The sequence below is a fragment of the Cryptococcus neoformans genome, chromosome 5, assembly GCF_000149385.1.
Source record: "Cryptococcus neoformans var. neoformans B-3501A chromosome 5, whole genome shotgun sequence".
In the NCBI taxonomy this organism is placed as follows: domain Eukaryota; kingdom Fungi; phylum Basidiomycota; class Tremellomycetes; order Tremellales; family Cryptococcaceae; genus Cryptococcus; species Cryptococcus deneoformans.
Genome location: NC_009181.1, coordinates 790,727 through 810,726, shown reverse-complemented (window position 1 = coordinate 810,726; position 20,000 = coordinate 790,727). Strand labels below are relative to the sequence as shown.

General features: G+C 47.5%; 7 protein-coding genes across 7 annotated transcripts in view; 5 read left to right on the top strand and 2 right to left on the bottom strand.

The window, feature by feature from the left end:
• Positions 1–1,178, bottom strand: part of CNBE3010 (hypothetical protein) — a gene marked incomplete at both ends in the record, with an annotated part of 1,671 nt that extends 493 nt beyond the window's left edge. Inside the window, 4 exons of the mRNA XM_770190.1 lie at positions 1–18; positions 72–995; positions 1,057–1,122; positions 1,176–1,178. The exon at positions 1–18 is cut by the window's left edge and continues 37 nt beyond it. Coding sequence (XP_775283.1) covers positions 1–18; positions 72–995; positions 1,057–1,122; positions 1,176–1,178 — 1,011 coding nt within the window. The remainder of the gene's footprint in view (positions 19–71; positions 996–1,056; positions 1,123–1,175) is intronic.
• Positions 1,179–1,515: 337 nt separating this feature from the next.
• Positions 1,516–4,592, top strand: CNBE3000 (hypothetical protein; the record flags this gene model as incomplete). The annotated part of the gene is made up of 16 exons (XM_770189.1): positions 1,516–1,534; positions 1,591–1,699; positions 1,739–1,854; positions 1,909–2,042; positions 2,095–2,157; positions 2,211–2,493; positions 2,553–2,632; positions 2,683–3,174; positions 3,230–3,375; positions 3,449–3,495; positions 3,570–3,754; positions 3,834–4,081; positions 4,133–4,200; positions 4,239–4,288; positions 4,333–4,443; positions 4,497–4,592. The coding sequence occupies 16 exons, from the start codon at positions 1,516–1,518 to the stop codon at positions 4,590–4,592; spliced, it is 2,247 nt and encodes a 748-aa protein (XP_775282.1).
• Positions 4,593–5,475: 883 nt separating this feature from the next.
• CNBE2990 (hypothetical protein) lies at positions 5,476–7,286 on the top strand (the record flags this gene model as incomplete). The annotated part of the gene is made up of 4 exons (XM_770188.1): positions 5,476–5,705; positions 5,757–6,419; positions 6,543–6,649; positions 6,733–7,286. 4 exons carry the CDS (start codon positions 5,476–5,478, stop codon positions 7,284–7,286), a joined length of 1,554 nt encoding a protein of 517 aa, XP_775281.1.
• Positions 7,287–7,770: 484 nt separating this feature from the next.
• Positions 7,771–9,764, top strand: CNBE2980 (hypothetical protein; the record flags this gene model as incomplete). The annotated part of the gene is made up of 5 exons (XM_770187.1): positions 7,771–8,175; positions 8,227–8,565; positions 8,659–8,715; positions 8,757–9,134; positions 9,258–9,764. The coding sequence occupies 5 exons, from the start codon at positions 7,771–7,773 to the stop codon at positions 9,762–9,764; spliced, it is 1,686 nt and encodes a 561-aa protein (XP_775280.1).
• A 1,384-nt stretch (positions 9,765–11,148) lies between these two features.
• On the top strand, positions 11,149–14,328 carry CNBE2970 (hypothetical protein; the record flags this gene model as incomplete). Its single annotated transcript, XM_770186.1, has 1 exon — positions 11,149–14,328. The coding sequence occupies one exon, from the start codon at positions 11,149–11,151 to the stop codon at positions 14,326–14,328; it is 3,180 nt and encodes a 1,059-aa protein (XP_775279.1).
• Positions 14,329–17,782: 3,454 nt separating this feature from the next.
• On the top strand, positions 17,783–18,766 carry CNBE2960 (hypothetical protein; the record flags this gene model as incomplete). The annotated part of the gene is made up of 1 exon (XM_770185.1): positions 17,783–18,766. The coding sequence occupies one exon, from the start codon at positions 17,783–17,785 to the stop codon at positions 18,764–18,766; it is 984 nt and encodes a 327-aa protein (XP_775278.1).
• Positions 18,767–19,039: 273 nt separating this feature from the next.
• On the bottom strand, positions 19,040–19,984 carry CNBE2950 (hypothetical protein; the record flags this gene model as incomplete). The annotated part of the gene is made up of 2 exons (XM_770184.1): positions 19,040–19,541; positions 19,593–19,984. 2 exons carry the CDS (start codon positions 19,982–19,984, stop codon positions 19,040–19,042), a joined length of 894 nt encoding a protein of 297 aa, XP_775277.1.
• Positions 19,985–20,000: the final 16 nt, after the last annotated feature.

Genomic DNA, 20,000 nt, shown 5'->3' with positions numbered 1-20,000 from the left:
AGGGTCGAGATTTTCAATCTAAAAACTAGTCAACAACGCGGGTTAAAATCTTGTAAGCGAAGATGACTCACCTTGTTGGTTGCCATTATGACTTTAACATCACCCCGCGTATCAAAACCGTCCAGCTGATTTAACAGCTCCAACATTGTACGCTGTATCTCCCGTTCGCCACTGGATGTCGAGTCATATCTTTTTGTCCCGATGGCATCAATCTCATCGATGAAGACGATGCTTGGGGCGTTTTCCTCAGCCACCCTGAATAGTTCCCGAACAAGCTTTGGACCATCGCCAAGATACTTTTGAATGAGTTCGGAGCCGACTATACGAAGAAATGTTGCAGATGTCTGATTGGCGACGGCTTTTGCAAGAAGAGTCTTTCCAGTACCAGGTACTCCATACAAGATAACACCTTTGGGCGGTCTGATGCCCATCTCTTCATAAAGTTCGGGGTGTGTAAGTGGAAGTTCAACTGACTCTTTGATTTCTTGAATTTGACTTTCCAGGCCTCCAATATCAGCATAGCTTTCAGTGGGGGCTTTATCAAGTTTCATGACAGAGACCATGGGATCGGTGTCATCGGCAAGCACTCCCACAACAGCGTGCGTCTTGTGGTGAAGGAGAACTGAGCAACCGGGTTCAAGCAGGTCCTTATCAACGAAGGACATGATCCCAACATAGTATTCAGATCCACCTCCGGAAGACACAATGGCGTGATCGTCATCAATGATCTCTTCCAAAGTGCCGACTCCCATAGGCGAGCCACGAAGCTCGTCCACCCGAGTTCGATCTGCCGCCGTCCTATCTTCACCAGACTGCGATGCCTGATTAGACACAAATTCCTCTTCCATGAGAAGGTAGTCTTGTATCCTCTCCATCTTCAATAACTTGAGTTTGCATCGAGTGGTGGGATATACAGCTGGAAGTCGGGACGACGCATCGGGTCCGCGTCTCTTCTTCTTACCGATACGAGTAGGCACAGGGGGCTCCCACTTAGGCTACCGAAGTCAGTCAGCAAATCAATCTCTTGCGATGCTACATCGAAACACAAGAACCAACCTTGTCTTTGTTGTCTTTGGAGTTGCCTTTCTTATTGTTTCCAGCGCCGCTGGATGGTGCTTGACCCTTATGGAAGATCAACTGTCAGCACTCATCAGACAGTAACAACCTGAACATACCATTGTACAATACTACTTGTTGGTTAGAGTGTAGAGGATTGGTGAGTTTTGAGGGAAAGGAGGAAATATGTGAGTTGTACGGAGTAGGACTACTTCCAGATTCCTGGTGACGAGGGGTCAACGCGCGGCCTGGTGTGCCTTACGTAACTATGTGGCGTGCCTCTGTCATGATGCTTCATTCTTCATTTTGTGGTGACGGGGAGTTTTGTCGCCACTTTAGTCTGCTGCCACAGCGATCCTCTCTTCTATATCCATGCCCCGCCTGCACTTCTCTCGCCCGCCAACTTAACAAACAAACATCGAACCAGCGACCAGATTCCCTGCCAAACCTTCTTCCGTCATGTTTGTCCTCAAATCACGTGAGACATTTATCTCATTCACAACTGGTGCACAAACTCATCCACTCCTTTCGAAGTCCTGGGAAAAATGTGGGGTAACCCAGCTAACCCGGAGCTAATTCAAATTCCTGCTGGTCTTTTGTATCTTGTCCGTCCAGACAGTATCAAAGGGTCTCGTGAATGCATGTAGGTTATCAAAATGTTGTTCACCTAATGAATGAACAGTTTCCAGGATGCTGTCGCGACTATTCGTCGGACAGGCACAGAATATCAGTACCAGCTCGTTGTTACTCGCGCTTATGAAGAGGGAGAGGAGCAACTACTCGATGAGGATGCGGAGAGTAAGTCTTGGTTTGGTTTTGTATCTGTTGTGCTTACTGATTGTGAAATGTCAGCGGATGACGAGCGCGTTTTTCTCATCGATCAGAGCTTACAATTTCGCTTTGGGACTCTAGACGGAGACGCCACTTGCTCCTGGAAGGACCTTAGTGGGGAAGAGGGGGATCTTTGGGAGTTTGTTAGTAGCAAAGTATGCGCTTGGCTTCACCAGCTTTGCTTTATTTACTGACTAAGACTTATAGTCTGTTCCCAGAGCCACGAACTCACTGTTCGAGCTTACTCTCCTACATTGCATGTTTGAGCGGGTACACACAATACTATTTTGTCATTGTCAAGTGTTGCGCTAACTAGTGCATAGAAATATTTACGTTCACACGAGGAAGCCACGGACGAACAGCTCCAAGCACTAAAATATACCGAGGAACACGACACTCTAAAAACCGCTGCAAGGCCAGAGGACATTACTGTCGAGGATCAACTGTCGTCACTTGGCTTGGAAGATCCAGAGGATCCTTTTCAGGATGTCCCTATCCTCCACCGGGCTTCTGCCGACTTATATGTATTCGACACAGAAACGGAGCTTTTCGTTATTCAAGGATCTAACGTGAGCGCTGATCTGGCTGAAAACGCGGAATTTGATAGTAAGTTTACCAGATGTTTTTGTAGGCGAAAGGCGAAGCTTAAAGCTCACATGTCCTAGCTTGGATCATCGTTAGACAAGGCACTACTCCTTTCATTTCCGCACCGGTTGATGCTGAGTTGAATGCACATTTTGATATGGTCAGTACTCAACAATTGAAAATAGTACACATGTCTTAGTCTGATTTCAGGCCAATCACGCGTTTATGTTCACTTTCCGCGAAGGTGATGGAGTCCCTGCCATGACATGGTGCTTACGCTTCAAAGCCGATTGTTTCTGTGAATGGAAGGACAAGTTCACTATATACATGTGGGAAGGCAAAAACAAGGTCAAGTACGCCAAAGCCAAAGCCGACGAACAGAAGTACATTCAAGAAGCATATGAAGACATCGAAATGGCAGAACCGGAGGAAGAAGAGGTGAATGAAGATGGGGGTGAAATAGAAGGTGAAGAAGGGCATGAAGACTCTGCTCATGAAGATGAGGATAATGATTCAGGCGAAGAGTCTTTTGCACAGGGGTCAAAAAATCAGCATCTGGCAGTGGGATACAAAAATGACCTATCTTATGTCACTCGTGGTGATATGATCGGTGTTTTTGCTCATAATGGTGATCGGCTCAAGTTTCGAACTGCTATTGATCGAATCAAAAATGTGCAAGGCAAGACCTTCTCCCCACACAAAGTGAGTGAAGTTGACAAATCATGGTGTATTCAAGTGCTCAACAACTCCCTATAAGATGATGCTTCATAATCAAGATTCTGACATGCTGCTGCTTGATCCCAGTAATAAAGGATCAGTCTATCGCATGGATCTAGAATATGGGAAGGTTGTCGATGAATGGAAAGTCTCTGATGCAGTGGCAGTCAACAACATCATCCCTGAGTAAGGCCTGTTCAGCTTCAAGCCCTGCTTTTTTTTTTTTTTTTTTTTGGGTCAAGCTGAATAACAATTTCAGTACAAAGTATGCGCAAATGAACCCACAGCAAACACTTATTGGTCATTGTGAGTTTCAGGTGAAGCTGGGGGCCTGTCAGTGCAAGATAAATTATACTGACAGTGATTGGCAATGCCTGCAGCCCACAATGGTGTCTTCCGTATTGACCCCCGAGTGTCTGGCAACAAGCTTGTGGAGAGTCAATTTAAGCAATATGCCAGTAAAAATGATTTCTCTGCTGCCACTACAACAGAATCTGGGAAGCTGGTGGTTGCCAGCAATAAAGGTGACATTCGGCTATTTGATCAAATTGGCAAAAATGCCAAGGTATGTATGCACTACTGAGGTTGATGTTAATGCAGAAGCTGATATAAGAATAATATCTTGTATATTATGGGTCATATAGACTGCTTTACCTGCTTTGGGTGATCCTATCATAGGAGTGGACGTTTCTGCAGATGGGCGCTGGCTTGTTGCCACTTGTAAAACCTATCTCCTGCTCATTGATACCCTTATAGGAGATGGGCGCTACAAGGGCTCTCTTGGATTTGACCGCAGTTTCCCTGCTGAAAGCAAACCCATACCTCGACGGCTTCAACTCAAGCCTGAGCATGTGGCATATATGGAGGATCCTGTATCATTCACACCTGCTAGGTGAGCTGATTCTTTCTTATTGATTTGCATCTTCTTATTGAGGCTGTTTAGATTCAATACAGGTATCAATGAAGCAGAAAAAAGCATTGTGACTTCTACCGGAAATTATGTTATTACCTGTGAGTTCCAGTCAATGGAGAATGTGGCTCATGAAAAGGGAACTTCCGGATGCTCAAGCAAGGACGTACTGATACCTATCAAATTAAAGTGAGCTTCTGCTTCACCAAAAAACCAATACTGAGTAACTCCAGCGCTATGACTCCCGAGTGGTAGCAGACAACTTCAAATTTGGTGCAGACAAAAACATTATTGTTGCACTTGAACACAATGTTCTTGTGGCAAATAAGAAAGATATGGCTAAGGTATTGAATATGATCAATATTAGTATAGCATGATCAAAGCTAACTTGTCACAGCCTACCCGATCATCTCTAGCTCCGAACACCTTGTTGTCTACACCTGCAAGAAAAATACATCAATCTCACAATGACATTGTCAACAGTCCATATTAATTTCTTTGTAATCCTTTTCAATTATGCACTATTTCACTGTGTTTTGGTGTAAATGTACCTAATCAGGGTAATTGAATAACTGTAATATTGAGAGAAATAGAAACAGATCTTCCATGACTTTGCAAATGGTTTGCTAATATGTAGAAGCTGATATATATATATACAAATGATGACCCATGAAAGACTTCGCAGGGTTTCAGGTAAATCATTCAATTGCACCAAGTTAATTTTGGGAATTCTGTTCAGTTTTTGGGTGGTTTTGTTAATGAGAATGGAAGTGTTCGTTCATCTAAGTGTGTGGTTGTCACGAGCCTGCACAAAGAAGAAGAGATAAAAGATCATAGGAGGGAGTTACATAATAGGAAGGCAAGATTGTTTCAAATAAGGAGGTCCAGCCGGACCTCGAAGGATATAAATAGATTTCTGTAGAAGTATATAAAGGGGAGCTCTGTCCTCGATCTTGATCTTCTTCGCCTTGAAGATCAATATTTCATAAGTTACTTTGCGAAAGGTCCTCGAGCTCCCAGTGCTCGCTCTCGTCTTACCTTGCACCACCTTCGACATAAACTTACTCCACTAGTATATAAGCTTGCCTGATCTTCCCAAGCTAATATACCTCCACCCTATACCATATGCCAACAGACAAGTGTCAAAGGTATATCATACATATATCTCATTGCTTAGTAAAACTATGGCTTTCCATCTCGTCTCCAAGGCCGGACCTTGTTGGGGACAGTAAATATTGATCTTCCACACTTGTTGTTGGTTGGTATAGGCTTCAAGTACCTTTTACCTCCAACACATACGTATACCCTTATACAACTTCATCAACAACCTCTGCCACCTATAACCTCATACCACTTCGTATACCATATCCTATATCATGTCAGGTCCATCCACTCATATCGGTCGAGCTGTGGAAAAGGTTGAAAAAGGCGAGGAAGTAGAACATACCCTCGATGACGACAACAATCCCACAGGTTCATTCAACACCAATCCTCAATCCGACCCATTTACCGCTGACAACACATCAAGCGACACCCAAACCCAACTCGAGATGATGCGCAATCATATTGCAAGACTTGAGCAACAGAAGGAAGAGTTGGTGCATAAGTTGGAAGAGAGCAAAGTCTGTCGAACAACAAATGTTTGATAATAGTGAAGATACGAGGGCGAGAACGAACAAGAATTGGATGACGAAGACGAAGAATCTAGATCAAGCCGCGACCTGTCAGCACAGACACCACACCCAGAAGTTAAAAGGGAATACAGCCGACAACGCACCTCAGTGCCCTCCAGTAGACCTCAAGAACCGAAGGTATCCCAACCCGAGTACTACCATGGGCAGTATGCCAAGCTCTCAACCTTTATCACTCAAGTAACGATGGTGATTACCCTCCAACCTTCTCGTTTCCCTACTGAGACCTCCAAAGTCCTATACGCCGGATCTTTCCTCCGAGACACCCCATTCTTATGGTTCCAACCCTTCGTAACCATCGATCCCCAGCCCAAGTTTATGCTGGACTTCAAGAAATTTTGTGCTGAATTAAGGAAGAACTTCAGGGATCCAGACGAAGAACAAACAGCAGAACGACAACTAAACACTGTTTGTCAGCATGGTTCTGTATCCTCATACCTCGCAACCTTTATGTGTTACACCACCTTGGTTCAGTGGAATGACGAAGCGAAGAAGGCTTGCTTCTACAAGGGTTTGAAGGATGACATCAAAGACAAACTCGCCAGACTACCCAAAGCCAAGTCATTCAAGAACCTCCAAGACATGGCAATCTGCATTGACAGTCGTCGATATGAATGGGTATTAGCAAAGTGAGACCAGCAACCAAAGGCGCCTTTCAACGCCGCCCAAAGCGACTACACGGGCACCTCATACAATAACAATCACCCCAACAATTTCAGATGTTTCTCTGCGGTGAATAGCATGCCAATAAGGTCTACCACTACCAACACCACCTTCAATAAAGAGGTGACAGTGACACCGGCAGTCAACCTAAGGGCTGCATTTGTCCCAAGCTCAGCTAGGATAACCAGACGTGGACGTCTGACTCCAGAAGAATATCAGAGGCGAAAGGATCGTAACCTCTGCCTCTATTGTGCCAACAAAAACCATCAAGTCGCCAAGTGCCCAATGGTCCCCTCGCAACAATCCAATACTACTTTCCCTTCAAAAAACTAGATATGCTCTTGTCTGCCAATGTCGAAGAAGGTAGCCAGGAACAAGAGTGTACTACCAAACCGGCCAACACAGACTCCTGCGAATATTTCCAAACTCTCGAATATAATATCAAAAACGACAAAAACCAACTCACAATCGACTTTCTCTTTCACAACAATGTTTATCAAGCATTAATCAATTCCGGTGCCTCCACAAACTTCATCGACAAAAGATTCGTCCAGACCTTTAACCTCAAAACCATGAAAATAGAAGAGTCGATCCCATTATACCTATTCAACACTGCGGGTCAGCGAATTATAATTGAAAAAGAAGCCAACATCTTGGTTAACTTCCAGAAACCATTCAGACCCACCTTACTCCGACTCCTTGTAACAGACATCGGCTCCTACCCCATTGTCTTAGGTATAACCTGGTTACAAGAGCACAATCCGTCCATCAGCTGGGAAACACTTTCTGTTACGACTCGTCCCCAACAAGGTCCGGCCTTGGAGATGAGATAGAAAGCCGTAGTTTAACTAAGCAATGAGATATATGTATGATATACCTTTTGACACTTGTCTGTTGGTGTATGGTATAGGGCAGAGGTATATTCGCTTGGGAAGATCAGGCAAGCTTATATACTAGTGGAGTAAGTTTATGTCGAAGGTGGTGCAAGGTAGGATGCGAGTGAGCACTGGGAGCTCGAGGACCTTTCGCAAAGTAACTTATGAAATATTGATCTTCGAGGGGAAGAAGATCAAGATCGAGGACAAAGCTCCCCTTTATATACTTCTACAGAAATCTATTTATATCCTTTGAGGTCCAGCTGGAGGTCCAACTGGAGGTCCAGCTGGACCTTCTTATCTGAATCGGATCTTGCCTTCCTATTACGTAACTCCCTCCTATGATATCTTATCTCTTCTTCTTTGTGCAGGCTCGTGACACTTTCCATACACCCACCTGTATCACAGATGACGAGTGCCAACTTAGCCATGGTCATCACCAATGACAAAACCTCCAAAAGAAAACACTGATGCTGAAATAGTACCTGAAGAATACCATCAATATCTAGATGTATTCGACAAGAAAAGCGCCAATATGCTCCCAGAACATAGGTCCTTTGACCATCATATCCCTCTCGAAGAAGGAAAGAACCCACCTTTTGGTCCCATATACAATCTCTCTGAAAAAGAACTTGAAGCTCTCTGCGAATACCTTGATGAGAATCTTAAGAAAGGTTTTATCCGACTGTCCAAATCACCAGCCGGAGCACCCATACTTTTCGTCAAGAAGAAAGACGGATCGCTTAGGATGTGCATTGATTACTGGGGAATCAACAAGATCACCATCAAGAATCGCTATCCTCTACCATTGATCACCGAGCTCCTAGATCGACTCAAATCAGCCAAAGTATTCACCAAGATCGACCTGTGAGGAGCATACAATTTACTTCGCATTAAGGCAGGTGAAGAATGGAAAACAGCTTTCTGTACTCGCTATGGGCATTTCGAATATTTGGTAATGCCGTTTGGCCTCACCAATGCCCCTGCATCCTTCCAACATCTCATGAACCACAACTTTCACGACTTGCTAGACATATTTGTTATTATCTACCTCGACAACATCCTCATCTACAGCCCAGACTCGGAGACTCACCAGTCACATGTCATACAAGTCCTAGATCGCCTCTGCCAAACCCAGTTATATGCCAAAGCTTCAAAGTGCGAGTTCCATCAAACCTCAGTAGAGTTCCTAGGTTTCATTGTCAGTGATCAAGGTCTATCAATGGACACCAAGAAAGTGAAGTCTATCACGGAATGGCTGACACCTCGCAATCTCCGTGATACCCAATCCTTCCTTGGGTTCTGTAACTTCTACTGAAGGTTCATCAAGAACTACTCTAGTATCACCAAACCTCTTATCGACTTGACAAAGAAGGACTTACCCTTTGTATGGGAAGAACCTCAACATCTTTTGAAGCACTCAAAAAGAGTTTCACCTCTGTTAATCTCTTACATCATTATGACCCAACCAAGCAACTCATCCTTGAAACCGACACCTCTGACTATGCCATTGCAGGTATCCTATCACATGAAATCGACAAGAAACTCGGACCAGTTGCTTTCTTCTCTCACAAAATGTTGCCAGCCAAGTTAAACTATCCTATTCATGACAAAGAAATGTTAGCAATTGTTTTGGCATTCAAAGGATGGCGACATTACTTCAAAGGTGCCAGAGAAACCATTCGTGTCTATACCGACCACAGAAGCCTGGAGTACTTTATGATTACCAAGCAACTCAGTCAACAACAGGTGCGATGGTCTGAATTCCTAGCCGACTTTGACTTCAATATCATCTACCGACCAGGTGTACAAGGCACAAAGCCTGATGCACTCACCTGAAGACATGATTATCATCCACTCGAGAAAGGCTCCAGCCTTACTACTGCTGCCAATCCTCAGAATTTCCAGACTCTCCTTCAACCTGGATAGTACTTGGGTACTGCCACAACCAGACTCAATCAGTTGGAAATATCTTCTCCCATCAAGTCATTGTTGAAAAACAGTCTAGAAACTGATGAATCAGCAAAACCATTCTTGGACAAAGCCAATCATCCCTCTGAAGCTCACCCATATACTCGCGACAATGAAGGACTCCTCAGATATGGCAAATCATTCTATGTCCCAGCCACAAATGAACTATGCACCCTCGTCACGAAAGAATGCCATGATGCACTCACTAGTGGGCATCCCAGACGACGCAAGACTATCCAACTCATCCGACGCCATTACTGGTGGCCAGGCCTAAAAGGCTTCATCAATCACTATATTGATTCCTATGATCTTTGTTGCAGAACTAAGACAAGATGTCATCAGCCCTATGGCGAACTCAAGTCTCTACCCATTCCCCCATATCCATGGTCATCTGTATCGATGGACCTCATTGAACAACTTCCCCCATCACACGGCTACAACACCATCCTTGTGATCATAGACTGACTCACCAAGATGGTTCTCTTTATCCCCATAACTACTAGCCTCACTGCCAAGGAACTTGCCCAATTATATATCACCCACGTCTTCTCCAAGCATAGGATTCCAACCAATATCATATCAGATCATGGATCTGAATCCACATCCCGCTTTTGGTGAGCATTTACACAACTCCTACACATCGAGTTAGGACTCAGTACAGCTTTTCACCCAGAAACAGATGGACAAACAAACCGAACGAGTGAACCAGGTCTTAGGACAATATCTGCACCTTTATACCGATTATAAGCAAAAGGAATGGGCACTGCTACTCCCAGTTGCGGAATTCACTTACAACAATATGCCCCATTCACTATGCACCCCGCGGCCGATTGTTTCAAGCAACTACCTTAATTCGAGCTTCTTTATGGGTTTGTTTTTTGGACTAAAAAATAAGAATTTATTCGTTTATTTTATTCATGTTTTTCTACATTATTTATTTATAAATCTGTATTAACCATGTCACGATATTATGCAAGAGTCGCACTCTCCAGCATCTGCAGCCGGGCAATGGACTGACATTCCACCTTGTCTCTGGCATAACCAAACACCTCCACCTCAGATGACTGTGATTTACCGACTGACTCTTGAAAAGTCAACAAAATATCTTCAGCTTGCGTCTTCTTTCTTTTCGCCTGGTCAGCATCTTCCTCTTCTTCCCCGACAATTGGTCAGTGTTCTTCATCCCCTCCGGTCCGACAGCCCCATTCCCGCCATGAGTTAGCAACATCTTTATCCTGAGAGAGATGAGTAAGCAGAAGGAAGGAAAGGTATATAAGAAGATAGTCTTTCGTAGTTTTCATAGTCCTTAGAAAATCAATACTGTTGTCCTTTCTCACTACCTTGCCTCCGAGCATTCTTTTCTTTTAAGTCGCTTCAGTCAGCCCTTAGTCCAGCTCCTGCTCCTTCAGGCCCTGGCTATTCCTTCCTTTAAGTCCAGCTTCTGTTCTGTCAGCCTGGCAATCCTTCCGTCTGGCTCTGCTAGGCGTGAATCCTTCACTTTCAATCGTCGAGTTCTACATCATCCGAGTTGAGTGCCGGGCAGCTATGCTGACTGACATGACGCCCGTGACAGTGTATTGATTTTTCTCATACCGACGCTCTTCTCTTCTTTTTCTATCTATATTGTCTTTCTTTTTACCTATACATACCCAACCCATTCACCATCATGGCGCCTCTCCCCAACATCCCATATAACACCCGGTCGGCCAGTCAGTCCTCCAATGAGGAAGGACCAATTCAATCCCCCGACTCATTAACCTAACCCCCTAACCCTCTATAACCCTCTTAATACCCCATAACACATAACAACCCCCTAATCAACGTTCTCTGCACCTTAAACACCACCAACATGTCCCTGCAGAGGGCCAAAAACGCCCGTGGAGATCCTGGTCGGTGCAACCTATGCTCTGCCGACTATAGGGACCTCAAAGATCATCTCAATAAACAACATTCCACCCATTTCTTCGTCCCCTCCGACCTCCGTGGCTCTTCCCTAGTCGCTTGCCCTCGCTGCGGCACCCCCTGCTCGGCTGGTACTGGTTTATCTCGTCACCAGAGCCGGTATTGTGGTCTCACTGCCCCTCGAATCCGCCGAAATCGCGTGGGAAACTCAACAAACACACCTCGCCGCCCTCCCTCAAATACTGCAGCTTCACCCATCGTTCTTTCGCCTTCCCCAGATCGCCCAAGCCCCCCTCAGCCTGCTGAAGTTGTTGCCGGTCTCGAACCACTGTCTGAAGCCGAGGAGGTGCAGGAGGTCGCTCAGGTTGTTGCCGAGACTGTTGACACGCTGGAAGGGACCCGGAGAGCTCCGGAATCCGTTCCGAGATCTGCCGAGGAAAGTGGCGCGCGAGTTAGGGAGCTAAACATGGCAGCGCCGGAGGAGGAGCATCGTGGGGAGGAGGAGAGTAGTCATACCAACCCAACTGCCCCAGCAGGGCTCGAGAACGCGGTGAGCTCAACGCTGGGGCCTTCCCCTGGGACGTTGCCTTCCTTACTTCCGTCCCAAGAGTGTGCTAACGAAAGATTCCTGTACCTTGCGCACCTGCCTGTTCGGAGCAAGCCTCTGCCCAACAACCTAGTTACCGACTTCATGGACGCCGCTGAGCGTTGTGCTCTTGCCTACATTGCACAACCCTCGGACTCTACACTGCTGGCATTTCTCGCCCTTCCAAAGGTCGGCCTCACCCAGGCGCTCGCTCCAGAACAGCCCCTCAGGCCGTCAACCTTCCTTAAGCAGTTCCCGCATATCCCCTGGCCAGAACAGCCACCCGCTCGTCGTCCTCCCAGCAATATTCGTCCAGACACCACCAAACAAGTCATCAAACTCGTTGAGAATGGGCGCCTAGGTGCGGCAGAGAGAGTGTTGGAGGAGGATGCTTCAGTAGCCGAACTTGATCAAGGGGTCATCGACCAGCTCATCGCCAAGCACCCCAAAGGGCCGTCTTGTCCATTCGGCAATGCAGTTGGTCCAACTCCTGGTAAAGCTCCCGACATCGACACCATCCAAAAGGCCCTCGACTCCTTCAAGCCCGACACAGCACCCGGCGTTAGTGGCTGGTCGGTCCCTCTCTTGAAGACGGCTGCCAAGAGGGAGCCAGTCAAGCAGTTTCTCCAACTCCTCTGCGCCGCCATCGCCAACAACACCGCCCCTGGTCGCTCTATGCTCCGCACTTCTCGTCTCATCCCCTTGAAGAAGGACGATGGCTCTATCCGACCTATCGCTGTTGGTGAACTTATCTATCGGCTGTGTGCGAAAGCTCTCATCATCTCGCATTTCCAACCCGACTTCCTCCTCCCATTCCAGCTTGGGGTCAAGTCAATCGGTGGTGTAGAGCCGATCGTGAGGCTGACAGAGAGAGTCTTGGAGGGTTCTGCCGGCGCTGAGTTCTCCTTTTTAGCCTCGCTCGATGCTTCTAACGCTTTCAACCGTGTAGATAGGGCCGAGATGGCAGCGGCGGTCAAGACCCATGCGCCGACGCTTTGGAGGACTTGCAAATGGGCCTATGGCGACTCGTCCGACCTTGTGTGTGGCGACAAAATCCTTCAATCCTCTCAAGGCGTTCGACAGGGTGACCCTTTCGGCCCTCTCTTCTTCTCGATCACCCTCCGACCAACCTTGAATGCCCTCAGCCAATCGCTAGGTCCATCTACGCAAGCGCTCGCTTATCTCGATGACATCTACCTCTTCTCAAACGACTCGCAAGTCCTCAGCAAAACTACCCAATTCCTCGCCGACAAGCAGCACATCATCAAGCTCAATGAAAAGAAATGCAAGTTAATCAGCTTCGATGAGATCAGGCAGGAGGGCTTCAAGATGCTAGGGACGATGGTAGGAGGTAAGGAGAAGCGAGCGGAGTTTCTGGAAGGCAGGATTCGGAAGGAAATGGCAAAGGTGGGCAAGCTCAAGGATCTTCCACATCAACACGCGCTCCTTCTATTACGTTTCTGCATTCAGCAAAATCTACGACACCTGCAGAGAAGTCTGCGCTCGGACGACCTTGTAGACCTATGGGAGAGGCTGGACACGATGCTATGGGAGGAGGTGAAAAGGATGAGGATGAGGCAGCGGGAGGATACGGCGGAAGAGGAGGCTCTAGGGAGATCGTTGACGAAGCTACCAGCGCGACTGGGCGGACTAGGTCTACTTTCCTTCAAAGATGTAGCCCCCCTTGCTTACCGCTCGGCAGCCGAGGCCTCCGACACTCTCCTCGATAACCTAGGTCTCCTTTCTTCGCCAGAGGAACCTCCAACACCGGTCCCCCAACGAACTCGATGCGCAGAACTCTGGGAATCGCAACAGGAAGCCATTCTACATAATCTCGGCGACACTGAACGCAAGCGGCTCACCGAGAATGCCTCCAGACTCGGCCGAAGTTGGTTATCAGTCATCCCTTACCTTCAGCCCCTGCGCCTTTCCAACGTCGAGATTGCCTCGGGTCTCCACGACCGCACCCTGGTCGGCTCCTCGATACCTGTCTGTCGCTTCTGTGGGTCGGACTCACCTTTGGGTCACGACGAGCTTTGCCGCGCCCGCAACCCCTGGACCCAGCGCCGGCACAATGCCATCAACCGCGTCATCTATCAACACCTCAAACAAATCCAAGGTGCCACGGTTGAGATTGAGCCCCACACGCTGTCGGGACAAAGGAGAAACGACCTTCGGGTCAGAGGTTCCAGCGCTCTGGCCTTCACTGACTACGACCTGAAGGTTTACTCCCTCAGGGACCGAGACGCGAGGAGCACAGCCACCCCAAGCACCCCCAACAGCAAGCTGGCCGAATTCTGCTTGGACCGGTGCGTGAACTGGCTCGACAAGGTGGGTCAGGTCGTCTCGAAGAACGCTCCGAAAGTCACTGGTGGGGTCTTTAAACCGATCATCCTTTCCACTGGTGGCCTGATGAGCAGGAGCACAGCAGACGAATGGAAGGAGTGGAGGGAGGCGATGCCGGTGGGGGGGTTCGAGAAAATGGAGAAACGGATTGGTGTCGAGTTAGTAAAGGCGAGGGCTAGGACGCTGGTCTTGTGAGGAAGAGGAGGTTGGATTATTTTTTCTTTTCTTTAAAAAGTTGTTTATTTAAGTAGTTTCTTTAATTCGGGCAACCCACACGACAACCCAATAAATTAAACAACGAAAAATGCAACCTCTATAACCCCCCTGTTCAAGAACCAGCAACCTCTGTCCCCCCCTCCACATCCGATCTCGTCCAGCTCAGGATGCTGGAGATCCTTGAAAGGTTTTCAATGAATACTACCTCTATCACAACAAACTCTCAGGCGCCTGAAACCAGGCACCTAGCCAAAGAACCCGACTCGTTTAGTGGGAATCCCACCGAGTTGGAAAACTTCCTAACCTCCTGCGTCCTTTATATGGACTGCTACCCAGGGACCTTCAACAGTGATAAGCCAAAAATCAACTTCATTATCAGCCATTGCCAGCATAAGGTAATGAAATCCCTCCGCCCACTGATGAACTGTGCACAGCAACCGGAACTCCTCCACAACTATGAGGAATTCCTTAAGTACCTCTGTCGCCATTGGGGAGACTCAGATGAGAAGGGAAATGCCAAGAGGGAAATGCGCAAGCTCCGCCAGCAGGGCTCAGCAAGCGAGTTTTTCCTAAAATTCAACCAATTGGTCGCCATACTGGGATGGTCCCCTGACTCCGAAATACTGGTGGAGAATGCTATTGACAAAATGGCTGGGGAGTTGAAGGATGAAATCGTCAGGCAGGGAGAATTAGAAGTAAGTTCCATTGACCAACTGATGGACTTTGTAGTTCCTCTGGACAACCGACTCAGAGAGCACGAGAAAGAGAAGCGTGAACTCCAAGCTTCAACCCAAAAATTTCCCTGCAACACAAACCCCAACATGCCGAAACACTCACCGTCTCAAAATGCTACCGGTATTCAAACCAACAACCCCCCACCCCATTGTATTGGTCCATTGCCCAGCGAAGAAAAGGATTGCCGCTGAGCAAACAAACTCTGCATGTATTGTGGAGATGCTGGTCACCCAGTCGATACCTGCCCTAAGAAGGGAAAAGATTCGGCCCGATGGGGATAGGAGATCTCTCCAATGGGCAATTCCCTACAATTTCTCCACGACTGTCTGCAATCAATATACCCCAGGTGTCAAGTTCTTCCACTTCTTCAGTTTCAAAAAATCTGGTTGCATCAGCTAAAATCCAACAAACACAAAAACAGAACCAAACTTCGAAAACTTCAAAACTTCAAAAAAAGGTTTCATTCTCGCTCGAACCAGATCAAGCAATCTCAGTGATTAATATTCCCATTCCTACTCTTAACCAACAAGCCCCCACCTCTCATACGCTTCGAGTCCTCTGGGATTCAGGAGCCAAAGGCTCCTTCATCGACATATCACTCGCAAACCATCCTTCAATCCAACCATTTCGACATACCCTTGAGACACCGTCTCCTCTTCAAATGTTTGACGGATGCCCTTCCTCCAGTGGTCCCATCACACACATCGTCGACCTTCCTCTCGTACTCCAAAATGGTCTTGCCTCTCTTTTCACAACACTCTACGTCACTAGGCTTGCCGGCGCCGATATTGTCCTAGGAGACGACTGGTTAGCCCAATATCAAGCAATTCTGGACCATGCGCAACGTCGTATCCAGCTCACTCTTCCTTCCTCTTCTCCATCAATTACCTCAAGTAACGCCATTCCAATCGCGTCCCCTAGTCGCTGGGGTTCCTCTTCTTTCTCGGGTCAGCCAGCCATCTCGTCTTCCAACAGTACTCCTGACAATCACTCGCTTTCCTTGGCTCTTGACCCCTCTGTCAACAACGACGCCCTCCTTCGAGCTGTCTCCGTCGACTCCTTCCCCAGTGATTCACTTGACTTCGATGACCTCAAAACTCTCGGACCTCAGTTCTCAGAGATCCTTACTCCTGAAGAATTTGCGGTCGAAACTGCTGAATTACTTGAAGTTCTACCAACACAATTCCATGATTACATCGACATCTTCTGGCCATCTTTGGGTACCAAAATGCTACCACCTCATCATCAGTATGATATGACCATCGACTTATTACCTGAAGCAAAACTTTCATCACCACCTCTCTATCAACTCACCGAAGATCAGCGCAAGGCACTCTTGGACACCCTTGAGCGAGAAACCGCTGCTGGTCATATTCGGCCAAGCAAATCTTCTTATGGTGCACCTATGTTTTTTGTTCCAAAGAAAGATGGAAAGTTTCACATGGTAGTAGACTATCGACAAGTCAACTGTGTCACCAAACCTGATGCCTACCCTCTACCCCTGATCAGCCAGATTATTAGCGACCTTTCAAAGGCGAAGTTCTTCACCAAACTCGACCTTGTAGGCACATATCAACTTCTGCGCATTAGTCCTGGGCACGAACCACTCTGTAAGTGCAGAGCCCTTACCACCACTTGTTCTCACCATATGGTAGGATTTATTCCTATGCATTGGTCGATGTTGGTAAGTGAGATTTGATGTCGAAACACGTTTTTCGGACTTCGCTGAAATGCGGCATCGAGCTCTGTCCCGCCTTTATCCTATGCATGATATTTTATTCTCTTGCATAGGACCAGCAATTGCTGCCGAGACACGGCGGCAGACTTCGCCGGATCTCTGTCCCTTTTTTTTGATGGACTTCTGTTTGTTTCTGCATACATCCATACATATATATATATATAGATCTCATACATAGTTATAGTTTTCTCTTTCTCTGAGCAAAACTCATGCATACCAAGCATTGCTAGTTTCGCATCTAGTAGACCACTATAACTATAAACAAACATCGAACGCTTCCTCGAACACATCCGAACGCCCTCTAGACTGATACCACAAACACCCATCCTTTTCGAATGCCCACCGAACGCAGTGAGGCACACCCCAGTGCCTACACACTCACCACATTTCATACCCAATATGGTATGTTTGAATCTGTAAGTGCAGAGCCCTTACCACCATTCATTCTCACCATATGGTAGGATTTATTCCTATGCATTGGTCGATGTTGGTAAGTGAGATTTGATGTCGAAACACGTTTTTCGGACTTCGCTGAAATGCGGCATCGAGCTCTGTCCCGCCTTTATCCTATGCATGATATTTTATTCTCATGCATAGGACCAGCAATTGCTGCCGAGACACGGCGGCAGACTTCGCCGGATCTCTGTCCCTTTTTTTTGATGGACTTCTGTTTGTTTCTGCATACATCCATACATATATATATATATAGATCTCATACATAGTTATAGTTTTCTCTTTCTCCAAGCGAAACTCATGCATATCAACCATTGCTAGTTTCGCATCCAGTAGACCACTATAACTATAAACAAACACCGAACGCTTCCTCGAACGCATCCGAACGCCCTCTAGACCTATACCACGAACACCCATCCTTCTCGAACGCCAACCGAACGCAGTGGGGCACCCCCAGTGCCTACACTTTTTTCGAAACTAGCACCTACCTTTTACACCATACCCACCATGCCCAAATCAGCTCAAGACTCTCCAACGGAGTTACTCGCGCGTCTGGTCGACCGCGTTCAACAACAAGACGATACGCTGGCGCTCCTCACTGAGCTGCTGGCTAAACAAAACAAACTATCAGCTACCAAGGAACGTTATACACCCCGAGGTATACCATTGCCCAAGGCGTCAGACATCCCTCGTTTCGAGGGTCCCCTTGGCGATGCGGACCGCGCCCTTACCCATTTGCGTCGGCTTCAACAGGTTTTGCGAACGCACGGCCTTCTGACTCCCTCGGATGACGAGGAGGTGGAAGAGAGACGCCGTGTGACAGTAATTGAGCTGGCGAACAATTCGATTGAGTGCGCTGGTCTCGTTGGTTGGGTTGAGCAAGACGGTCGCCGTATGGAGGCCGATGGAATAACGACATGGGAGATGTGGTCAGCTGCCTTCAAGGCTAAGGCCATGCCGTCCAACTGGGAGTTCCGCGAAAGCCGTGCTCTTTTTCGCCTCTCCTTCCACGAGGTGTCGTCGGAGGGTTGGAAAAAATTCGACAACGCGGTGATTTTGCACCGTGCCCACCTCCATGGGAGCAAGCTATACCCGACCGACCAACAACTCACCAGTTTTTACCGTGCGGCCTGTCCCGAGCACCTTTTCCTTCGCTTGGTTGACTTGCCCGAATTTCACGTCGACGATCTGGACGCCCTGCGGGCCTTGATCAGCAATCACGTCGAACGAATTCAACACGAGGATGCCGCCTCTCGGATTAGGTCCCGTCCCACCAACCAGGTTTCTTCCGACAACGTCCAACTACCCCACTCGATGTCCTACTACCACGACCCTTCCCACGCTCTGCCATATTATCTCTCCCCGGCGGGCCGCCATATCCGTGAAGCTTTCCGCAAGGAGAACCGATGCTACGATTGTCGTAAAACGGGGCATCAGCATTCCAAGTGTCCTACCCGTACACGCGCTCCGACTCCTAAGTGTCAGATGTAGAGTTGTCTAGAGAGAGCTTGAGCACGCGGTGTCGATTGCCAGAGATGTCTAAGTTGCATGGAAACTATTCTACAATCCTTTGTCTTTATTTGTTTCGATATTGTAAGTGTCCTGGCTTATGTAATCTAATCTCCCCTTCTTCCCATGCCACCACCAACAATTCCCATGCCTCCACCAACAATTCCCATGCCTCCACCAACAATTCCCATGCCTCCAGATCCCTACTGATCTCTCCAGATCCCTACTGATCTCTCCAGATCCAGGTTGGATCAATCATTTTGACACTCCCCCTTGATCCAACCTCTGCATTCCAAGGAGATGGCACAACTTGACAAAAGCTTCAGCTGGAAGGCTCTTTGTCAGAAGATCAGCAATGTTTTCCACTGATGGGACATGGGCAAGTGAGATAGCCTTATCCTCAACCTTCTCTCGAATGAAATGATGCCTCATATCAATGTGTTTAGACTTTTCATGGTTCACTGGATTCTTTGACAAGGCAATAGCCCCAGCATTGTCATTGAGCAGCTGGAGTGGCTGATCACCCAGGCCAAGTCCTATATCATCCAAGAGCAGCCTTAGCCAAATAGCCTGCTTTGCTGCATCAGCGGAGGCCATGTATTCGGCCTCTGTGGTTGAGAGAGCCACAGTAGGTTGCCTCTTTGACTTCCAGCCAACTACACCTCCATATATCTTGAAAACATAACCAGTGGTGGACCTCCTTGTGTCAAGGTCTCCTCCCCAATCTGCATCAACATATCCCAGTGCAACTCGCTTGCTTGAGTGGGCATCAAAGGTCAATGAAAGATCTGAAGTGCCTCTGATATACCTCAGACAATGTTTCGCTGCAAGCCAATGGGACTCATTCCATTTGCTGATGAATCTTGACAGAACACTTGCTGCATGGGCTAGATCTGGCCGTGTCACTGTTGCTGCATAGAGAATAGAGCCCACTAGCTTTGGATATGGTCGATGTTGTGCTAGCTCATGCTCTTGATCTGTTGCTGGAATCGGTTTGAAGCCTGAAGGAAGAGGCGTCTTTGCTGGATTGCAATTGGACATGTCAAAGCGGTCAAGCAGGGACTCCATATAATGCTCCTGGGAGAGATAGAGTTTCTTCTGTGGCCTGTCCCGGTATATATTGATGCCCAGGAAGTAGCCAGCAGGCCCAGAGTCAGAGCACTCAAATTTGCTGTTAAGTGCCTGCTTGAATTCGTCCATGTCTTTCTTGAATGCA